This window comes from Bidens hawaiensis, unplaced genomic scaffold, assembly GCF_021521415.1.
Source record: "Bidens hawaiensis isolate Kalapana, Puna unplaced genomic scaffold, B.hawaiensis_p1.1 tig00056493_1, whole genome shotgun sequence".
Classification (NCBI taxonomy): Eukaryota; Viridiplantae; Streptophyta; class Magnoliopsida; order Asterales; family Asteraceae; genus Bidens; species Bidens hawaiensis.
Genome location: NW_027500173.1, coordinates 10,937 through 21,620, shown reverse-complemented (window position 1 = coordinate 21,620; position 10,684 = coordinate 10,937). Strand labels below are relative to the sequence as shown.

The following is a 10,684-nucleotide window of genomic DNA, read 5'->3' as shown; positions in this document are numbered from 1 at the left end:
TAATCGCTAGAAACTCTAGATCATTGGCAGTTAATTGGCATTGACGTAATATTTTTTCTCCTGTCGGAAGGGGGTCCTGTCGAAAGCAAGAAAAGGCATTGCAAATGGCGTGCCCTTATTTCTGGTATATATTTTTAAGGGAAAATTCCCAAAATAGCCTTATTTTGAAAATAGATTCTAGGTTTGTCTCCCAAACTTAATAATTCCAAAAATGGCCCTCTTTAACTAATCTTTGACCATGTGTTAGGAAATTTAACACGTCTTTGACGACATGCTAGCATAACACGTCGTCAAAGACGCGTTAGATTTCCAAACACATGATTAAAGACGCTAGCATGCCGTCAAAGATGTGTTAGATTTCTTAACACATGGTTGAGGATGAGTTGGGCCTCCAAACACGTAGTCAAAGATATGTTAGCACCAAACGTATAGTCAAAGATATGTTAGCTTTTTGTTTGTTTTTTTAATATTATATTTTTATAACTAATTTTATTTATATTTGTTTTTCTTTTATAACTTTTAATATATAAAAGTTTTATATTATTTCGAATATACCGACGAGACATGCTTACTTTTACATACTTACCGACATAAAATTACTCAAACTCAAGCCGTGCCAAATCAATATCGAAATATTCAATAAAATTTGACCCCGCTCGGTTTTAAATAAAATTTATGTCGGTCCGTAGATAAAAGTAAACATTTCTCGTCAGTATATTCGAAATAATATAAAACTTTTATATATTAAAAGTTATAAAAGAAAAACAAATATAAGTAAAACTAGTTATAAAAATATAATAATAAAAAAACAAACAAAAAGCTAACATATATTTGACTATACGTTTGGTGCTAACATATCTTTGACTACGTGTTTGGAGGCCTAACTCATCTTTAACCATGTACTAGGAAATCTAACGCGTCTTTGACGACATGTTAGCATCTTTAACCATGTGCTAGGAAATCTAACGCGTCTTTGACGACGTGCTACGCTAACATGTTGTCAAAGACGTGCTAGATTTCCTAGCACATGGTCAAAGATTAGTTAGAGAGGATCATTTTTGAAATTATTAAGTTTGGAGAACAAAACTAGAATATGTTTTCAAAATAAGGCTATTTTGGGAATTTTCCTTATTTTAAAGGTCACAGTAAAGCTGCCTAATGTTATTCTCCTCTTCCTTTGTGGGACTCAAGTTCGAAACTCTTGCACTGCAGTTACCCATTGTAATTTATTAAGTTTTATTTTTTGTGTATATTCTAAAAGATTATTACTTAAACCAAGGAAATCTAGAATTACTTGGTTGAATGGCTAGAGGTGAGTTGGTTAACTTAAAAACCACACATGCTTGGCTTAGTCTTTCTTTCGAAACTTGGGATTTTATTTTTTCTTTTAGGTTTTTTACAACTTTGGTTATTTTATTGTTTCAAGATAATTTAGTTACATCCTTTATAAACTTCATGCATGGGAAAAAACCATAAAAAAAAAATACAATATAAAGTATTGGTAACCAACAATAACGTTCTTTTTTACATTCCAGTTCAAATGTATGTTTGGTAGCTATACGGTGTGTTGGTTTCATAACAATAGTTACAAGCTAAATCAATATTGCTTAAAATGCAAGACAAATCAAAATTCGCCGCACAACGTGCGGGGGAAATTTTCTAGTTATTTATAAAAGTATTAGATTGCTTGCTGTCACTCTTGGACAGACGTTAGGATTAGAGGTGCACAAAAAACCCGAACATGGAACCAGACACGAAAAAACCCGGAACCGGTTTTTTTAAACCCGGGGTTTTAATACCCAAACCCGATCCTACCCGTAGGGTACGGATAGGGTATGATTTTCAATGCTGAAACCCGAACCCGTACTCGATATAAACCAGATAATACCCGAAACCCGGTTCTAGTTATACCTGAAACCCGGGTTTTTTCCATACCCGAACTGGGTTTTTTGCATACCCGAACTGGACTTTTTGCATACCCGGATATTAGTGTTTGTACACATGTGTCTGTGTAAACATACCCGGGTTTTTTGCATACCCACAGATTTATAGCCGCTCTACAGCAGATCTTTTTTTAAGCGCATATTTGATATAGATACTTATTTAGAGCAACGCCTTTTGATATAACAAACAACAATTTAAAACACATAAAATATATGCTTTTTATATCATTTGTTTAGTTTTTTACATATGTTTGAATGAACTTTAAGGTTATATGCAAAAAAATGTAGTTAGGATAAAAAAACGAAGCATGCCCGTTAACACAAGAGCATTGCAGAAAAATGGTTTTTTTAAGACCCGGAATAGGGTATTAAAATATTCAAAAAACGGGTTTTTTCAATACCCGGAAATAGGGTATTCAAATATCCGGGTATTGAAGACCCGGTTCAATACCCGACCCGAACCCGGTACATAGGGTATGGTTTTTCAAGCCAATATCCGGACCCGAACCCGACCCGGGTATTACTAATACCCGATTTTCCAATACTGGATCATACCTGAAGAGGTATGTACCCGCCTTAACATCGAGCGGGGCGGGTCAACCCACAAGATATAGACAAGAGGCTTGAAATCAAGATATCATGAAGGCACAAAGCCAAAACCTATGCGCACGGCGCATATCATATATGCTCACGCATCACATATGCTCACGCGTATCACATGCTCGCGCACCATATATGCTCACGCATATCACATCTGCGCGTAGCGCATATCGCATGCTCACGCATCATATATGCTCACGCATATCACATCTGTGCGTGGCGCATATTACATATGCTTGCGCATATCACATCTGCGCATGAAACATCTGCGCGTGAGAATAAAGAGAAGACTTCGCGCATCCTCAGGATAGGCGCATATCACACGTGCACATAATCAACCTCGTCCTTATCCAAATCAGGATAAGGACAACCTTGATTGTGCTCGTCAGCAAACCTTCCAGAAGGTATCCTTTAAGGAATAAGAATATGCTGATGTTGACAGCTGCCAATGAAAGGTGGACAACTCAGCAAAACCCATGTGCTACCACGTGATTGCACATGGGTCAGGTAAAATGCCTGGGTCAGAGAATAATCAATGAAAAAGCACCAGGTGTCCTAAGGACACGTGGCGCAAAGCAATAGGAGGAGGCCAAAAAGGCCCTAATGGGATCTGAGCCCAATCATTGGAAACCCTAACACTATAAATACCACACCACCTCCACAAGGGGAGGTAAGCAAGAAAATACATTCCAATTCGTTACTCACTCTCAGATTATTATTATCTTCTCCTACAATCTCTTATTCTCACACCGGAGGGTTACCCCAAAGAGGACCCCTCTGTCCCTTTCTGAGGGGTAAGTTCACGGTGCTGCTCGTTTTGTAGGTGGAAGAACTCATACTCCGGAGAACCATCGGTGAAATATCATACTCATACCCGAGGAAAGTTGATCGTCTACCAGTGAGCCGATCCACGTTTCTTCAATACCCAAACCCGGCTCCTTACCCGAACCCAGGTTTTTCTAATACCCTATTTGTGCACCTCTAGTTAGGATATTATTTTATTGATGGGTGCAAGAGAAATATAATGAGCTACAACACGAGTCCCTATTATATACCTTGACCGGTACTTCCAGTTCCAACACATGAAGATCTCATGCTCTTCATACTGATGCAGTTATTTTCATATAATGTAATTGTTTTATTATCAATAATAGCTAATCATATGATTATTGTTTATAGATTGCCACATTAAAATAAAACCTAGAAGTAGCGGAGATTGTCACATCAATGGAAGCAACGACCGATTCATGGGTTTTGTAATCCAGATTTGATAATGCACAATTCGATTCCTTGTCCTTCTGAGACATGAGTTTTTTTTCTTGAAATAGGCATGCGTGTAAAAAAGGAAGTGGTTTTAAATGGTTGACTTTATTTTAAATGATTTTAAGTAAGTTGCTATTTTAGGCGACGGATGTAGGTGACACCCATATGTGGAAGACTATTCTCAAGTAGAGGGTTATGAATAGGATGAACAATTTGTAAAATATGTACGTTAATGTAAAAAAAAAACCCCTTATAAAATAATAACAACAACAACAACATTATCATACATTAATGTTAATATTTGTAATAACGATATAAACAAAAATCATAAGTTAATATTAATAATAATTATTATTATAATAAATATTCTAAATAATATTAATAAACCTTAATAATAATCGCAGTCTATTTATTTAAATATCGTTATAATGATATGTAAAATCATTTTATAATTTATGATTTACTTTTATATAATGCTAGGCAAAGAAACTACAACACAATACAAAATCGGATGGTGGCATCACCTTCATCTCCAAGTCAATATTTTTAAAATAGTTCAAGTGGTTTTTAAGGCTAAATGCATTTTATTGTATTGTTGTTGTTTTTTTGTCTTGCATTTTATAAAAGTGAAGAATAAATTATTAAATGATTTTAACATATATAATATATATAATACGTATTTAAACAAATAGACAGGGATTATTATTTAACCTTTATTATTATTATTTAGAACGTTTATTATTATAATTAACTTAATTTTGTTATTATAATTATCATGAAAATTATCATTAATTTATGATTTTTAATCCTAATACTATTATTATTATTATTATTATTATTATTATTATTATTATTTATTGGGGTTTTCTTCATACTAGCATGTCTATTTTACAAATTCTTCATCCAATTCAAAACACTCTGTTTGAGATAGAGGCTTCCCAATGTCCTACCATCTCACACGTTCAATGACATGAACAACTACCTGGAAAGTTTGCTGATGTGTCACCCTAATTCACTCTCTGAGATAGCAACTTACCTAAAATGACTTAACATAAAATCAGCCACCTAAAACCATTTTTTTTCAAACCCACCAATATTAAACCAAAAGAAAAAAAAAAGGGTTTAGGGTGGGACGGGGTACATTTTTGGTGTGTGTCTTGGTGGACACTTCACTATTGATGTGTGGGTGGGAAGCGTGCGTGTGTTAGGTGTGTGCTGGCTAGTATGGAGATGTGAAAAGTAATGTTTGCGTCATAGTGAAGTGCAAATTTGTTTCGTGTCTTTTTTCACTTGGGTGCTGTTTGTTTTTTAAGACAAAAACTGTCTGCAATCTGATTTCATCTGATTTCACATGTTTAAATTAAAAATCGTCAAAACCGAGTTGTGAACAACCATACGTAAAATGTTATTTTTTTAATTGAAAAAAAAACTACAACAATATCATACTCAAATTAAAGAGAATAAAATTCTCGTTTTTATGATGTTACTTTTAAAAAAAATATTAACGTGTGAAAAAATTATAGTCGTCTAAAAATCGTGAGGGAAAGTTGGTTTAAAATTAAAATAAAAAATAATATATAGTAAAATATGAGGGATCAAACTTGCAAATATGATTTAATTGTGAGATTTTATGTTTGAAAGACCATTTTGTCCTTCTTCAGCATGCTTTGTATGTGGTACCATATGTTATATAGATTGTATATCCCTTAAAACTAAGGCGTCTTAATTTGCCCTCCTATCGTACGTTATATATAGTATAGATATAGATTATATGTTTTTAACATATATGAACTTAAGAATCCAATTATTGGTTGTGTTGATCAGGTGGTGAGAACCAGATGAAGTTAAATATCAAGGTATGTAGTTTCTATGCTCCATGGGTTGATGGTCCTTGTCAAGATAAAAAGTGTGATAAGTATTGTGCCCGTTTAAAGGGGAGATTGAAAGTTAGGGGAAAATGCTTGGGTCCTCCATTGTGTGAATGCAAATATATTTGTTAAATCTTTCATGCATTGATCAAGATGATGAATAAAATGAAGCAAATAAATTCGTAGTTTATTTCCTTTCTTAGGTAAACATTTTGAGTGATCATCGCGGTTAATTGAAAACAGAGTTTACTTGAAAATTGTTTTTGATATCTCCATATTTGTCCCCTATATGCATTGAAATGATGATTAAAAGATATGTCAATGTTATGAGATTATTGTCATGTGTTACATTAACATGTTTTATAAACTCATGATCAAAATATAAAGTTAAAATTTGATTAAGATATATAATTAATAGTTGAGATAATTTACTTGACAATGTGTCACGACAAAAGAATTCATATAGAAACGTTTGGAGGGGTAATATGAACATAATCGGTATTGCTGACTTTTAGATTATTAGTGATTATGGAATTTTGGTTGTATATGTTGCTATAACGACTTGTGCCTAATGCAAAATGATCAAAATGTTTTTCATTTAGCAAAATAAGTTAAATAAGTTTAATGACGGACTTGATTGTAACAAAATTAAAACTTTAAATATCATTATTTAAATACTGAGAATACAAATATTTAATTATTAGATTGAAATAACAACTTTGACACCTTGACCACAGTTTACTTCATATAATATCATGTAAAAGTGGGGTTTTTTTTAACAAATAATTGATTACATAAAAAAAAGAATTGAATTTCAAGTTTTTTTTTATTTTTTGATTTTCTTTTTTATGTGTTTCTTTCTTTTCTTAAAAAAAGAAAAATACTAAATGGATATTTTAAATTTTTTAAGTTTATAACAAAATATATATTTTTAAATTACATTTATTTCTAGAATTAGTTTTTATCTTATTTTTATCTTCACGTTTATATAAATATATAGGTTTTGGATCAAATACAAATAAAATTAACGTGTTAATTGTGAAAATCAAGTAGAGTAATTATATATAGAAGTAGAGTAATTATAATTATGTTGATTATCACAATTAACATGTTAATTTCATTTGTACGTTAACTTTCCCTTAAATATATAATCTTTATTAAAAATCGACAGTCAACTACACACTTTTATTATGTTTCAAGTTTCAACGTTAACGAGGTTAATACTAATGTAAAAAGTCGTTGAAAACCACCCCGCCGTTACGCCGTATGCCCATATCTACATTTCAAACTCGCTTTGAAGCGCATGTTATATGATGCTAGTTATAGATAATTTAACATGATTTAATGGCTACCATAATTATAGAAAATCTATGTTCATGGACAGCGACACTTAAAAAAATGCATATGATTACAATTCTATTCAATGTAGCGGTGGCTATAGTTTGGCTTTGGAACGATTCAATGTATCATGACTAGGATAGGTATAGAGTTAGTTGTATTAATAATTTCCTTAAATAGTAATTAATGCTTAAATTTATTAATTTAAGGTAAGCATTTTACGTTTATCAAGTGTGTTGACCAATTTAAAATGAGTCAAAAAATCATATATTGATGTACCATCTTTACAATAAGGGGGTGTTTGAGATTCCTTAATTTGCCTTCTTATAACTTTTTATTAAGTTAATAAGTTACAAAAGTGTAACTTATGGGGTTTTTCCTCTCATAATATAAGCAATCCCAAACACCTTATTACTTTCAAAAAGTTTATAAGTTATAAGTTGGTGAAAATAAGCAATCCCAAACACCCCCTAAATAGAAAAAAACGGAAACCCAACCATATGTAAACCACATAAATTTTAAATTGGTCAAATTGACCGACTTGCTTTGATTTGACAATTGTTTTGGATTCTATTGTTTATAAATTATAAGCATCCCAAGACATACGTAGATATGAAAACCACTAGGAGGCCTAAAAATCAACCTCAAAGTGGTAAAATTAAGTTTTATAAAAGAAAACGACAGATATTAAACACGCAATGCACTATAGCTTAAAACAATACTCTAACATCACGGGTCGCGCCCGAGCACAAAGCCCACTTAGCTTTACCGCGAGCCACTAGCCAAACTATAAAGATTTTATGAACTTTTTACTTATCATCCCATGTGTGAGTTATTATCTACAATCACTTGTATATCATGCAACAAAACTTGCACATCATGCATGAAGAGTTGTACATCAAACATATATACACCATCATCTTGAAATTTTACCTACACTTATCTCCTTCAAACTCCTAAACTTTTGTTGGTGTTGATCAGGTGAACCTCTCAAAACATCTTTCTGACCATTTTGAATATCTAGTAAAGTAGCAAGAACCTCAGCCATAGTCGGCCTGAACCGGTGGTCACTATGGAGACACTTTGATGCGAGTGCAGCCACGGCTTGTGCACTCTTCTTGGAGTATTGACCACCGAGTCGTGTGTCCATGATTCTAAGAATCCGTTTGGTATCACTTAGAAACGGTTTAACCCATTCTACCAATGTCTCTTCTACCCCACCAGCTCTCTCGTCGGATATGGCTCGTCTTCCTGATAGCAGTTCTAATAAGACCACCCCAAAACTATACACGTCGTTTTTTGGTGTCAAATGCCCTGAATAGTGTAAAAATCGCCTTGTTAAAATTAGGTAACACGTGAATAAGTCGAATGTGTATGTACATTGTTTATATATTTTATGTAGAGACAAGAAACGTATATATAATGTAAATAATCAGGCGTTAGAGAAGTGTTAGGGATTGCGATTTAATAATGTTACATACAAAATATTAAGTTTTGTAAAAGGTAACTTTACACAATAGTTCAATGTATTAAAAACTCGTACCTGTTGCTACATATTCTGGGGCAGCATAACCGTTGGTTCCAACAACCCTAGTAGACACGTGTGTGTTGTCTCCAACAGGACCATTTCTTGCCAAACCAAAATCTGAAAGCTTCGCGTTAAAATCCTATGTAATCCAATGACAAAAAAACCATTAATAAGAATATAGGAAACAAGAATATCTTTGCTTTATATCTTAACATAAAAGGGAAATAGTTTAGGCATGCACCGAATCTAGCAAAATGTTGGAAGCCTTCAAATCACGATATATGATACAAGGTTCTTGGCTATGCAAAAACGATAAACCTTGTGCTACATCAACCGCGATGTGCATCCTTGTAGCCCATGGCATCGGTTGAACACTTTCTACAAATAAAATATATAATTTGTTTAATAAATGCTATAAAATCTTACTATGTATTCATGTTTTGTGGGTCACGTATCATTCTATGACGTCGGACCCACAAAATGAAACAAGCGGTATCAGTATGAAGAAAGTAATACTCACTTCTAAACAAGTGATTATCTAAGCATCCTTTTGGCATGAACTCATAAACTAAAAGGCGGTTATCGCAATCTGAACAGTAGCCAATGAGTTTAACAAGATTTTTGTGATGAAGTCTCCCCATGTAATCAAGCTCGGTCTACAAGTAGGAAAAAAAAATCAAAACACAATTTCTTGTGAACCAGCCAAATTGAGTATTTTTAAACCGCCTCCATTTAAAGTGTCCAGTTTTGGGTCGGACCATCATATTGGGCCGGTCGTTGGTCCGGATTTAAAAGATGTTCTTCAAATTTATTTCCTTCTTAAAATCTTATTTTCTATAACTCCACACATAAAGAAAAAGTAGTTTCATCTTTTGTTTTTAACTACTTATATATTTACATATATAAATTTAAATTATTTATGACGTTATCTGTTGTTTTCTAAAATCTTGTTTTTTAAAACTAGTCCGAGTAGTGGGCAACTAAAGATGGCCAGTTGGATGACCAGCCTGGTTATGAAAACACAAAGGAAACAAACATAGCAAACGAAACGGGACCACTTACAAGCCATTCGCGGTGACCTTGGCGGCTATCATCTTTCAGTATCTTGACAGCCACCACTAGCCCCGTGCCTGGTTTGGCCGGAGCAAGGGTGGTCTCATCAACCCACCCTTTAAAAACCTGACCAAAACCGCCCTCACCTAGAAGGCTATCGGGCCGGAAGTTCTTGGTAGCAGTCTTGAGATCACTCAAGCTAAACGCTTTGAGGTTAATCGGAATTGGCAAATGATCATTTTTATGTGCTTTTGAAACCTTGTTGAAGCTCACTGTTTTTGATTGATTCTTTGAGGATTTTGAATTATGTTTCCCACTTTTGTTAATCATATCCTCTGTAAATCAAAACGATCAACAACACATGTTACATATAAAAATTCATATTGAAGAAGCTCTATAATTAAAAATAACAAATAATAATAACAATAATAACTGACGAAGAAAGATAAAGACTGGCATGGTTGTTAAACTCTCGACTAGGCGCTGATTAATCGCTAGTCGCTAACCCACCGACCTGTCGCCGGTTAATCCCCATTTATCTAAAATCGGTCAAAATTGAAAGTTTTATATATAAAATTTGTAATATATATGTATATTTGAAAATTTACATATGAATTCCAGTTCGATTAATCCTCGATTAGTTGCTAGTCCTTACCCCCACAGCCCGACTAGCACCTAGTGATTTCTAGAGTACTGGTACCCAGAAATTGAGTAGAAGAAGCATGAGCAAAGTCATAATAATTAAAATTAACAAATAATAATCAAATATTACCTAGAAATTGAGTGGAAGAAGCATGAGCAACATTGGCTGATTTTCCACCACAAATACCCATTATGGAATGATGATCTTATGCAAATGAAGTTGTCTATGAAGGGAAGAACAGAAGCAGGGGATTATTATTATTATTAATAGTATTAATAATATGTTGGGTGGTGTTGTTGGTCTTGTGTTTGAATTAATTGATAAGAATTTTTGGCTTTTAATATTAAATTGGTGATGGAAGCTTCCAACGAAACTCCATAAAATCAATAGTGAGGTGAACTTTTGGACTTAAGCAAAGGGTTTTGAAAAGGGTTTTTTAAGGTTTTTC

The 10,684-nt window shown here is 33.4% G+C and overlaps 1 protein-coding gene across 1 annotated transcript; it reads right to left on the bottom strand.

The window, feature by feature from the left end:
* Positions 1–7,926: 7,926 nt before the first annotated feature.
* Positions 7,927–10,441, bottom strand: LOC143601477 (putative serine/threonine-protein kinase PBL18). The gene is made up of 6 exons (XM_077078883.1): positions 10,366–10,441; positions 9,603–9,928; positions 9,061–9,196; positions 8,782–8,918; positions 8,556–8,679; positions 7,927–8,326 (listed from the first exon to the last, which is right to left on the bottom strand). Exons 1-6 carry the CDS (start codon positions 10,424–10,426, stop codon positions 7,929–7,931), a joined length of 1,182 nt encoding a protein of 393 aa, XP_076934998.1. The 5' UTR covers positions 10,427–10,441; the 3' UTR covers positions 7,927–7,928.
* Positions 10,442–10,684: the final 243 nt, after the last annotated feature.

What these genes read in the sequence shown, in the direction of transcription:
- LOC143601477 (XM_077078883.1), bottom strand. Translation starts at nt 10,426, where the DNA reads ATGGGTATTTGTGGTGGAAAATCAGCCAATGTTGCTCATGCTTCTTCC. An exon ending in AAGGTCACCGCGAATGGCTT is followed by an intron (nt 9,197 to 9,602) that starts GTAAGTGGTCCC and finishes TCCTACTTGTAG; the next exon opens with ACCGAGCTTGATTACATGGG. An exon ending in AGATAATCACTTGTTTAGAA is followed by an intron (nt 8,919 to 9,060) that starts GTGAGTATTACT and finishes TTTTATTTGTAG; the next exon opens with AAAGTGTTCAACCGATGCCA.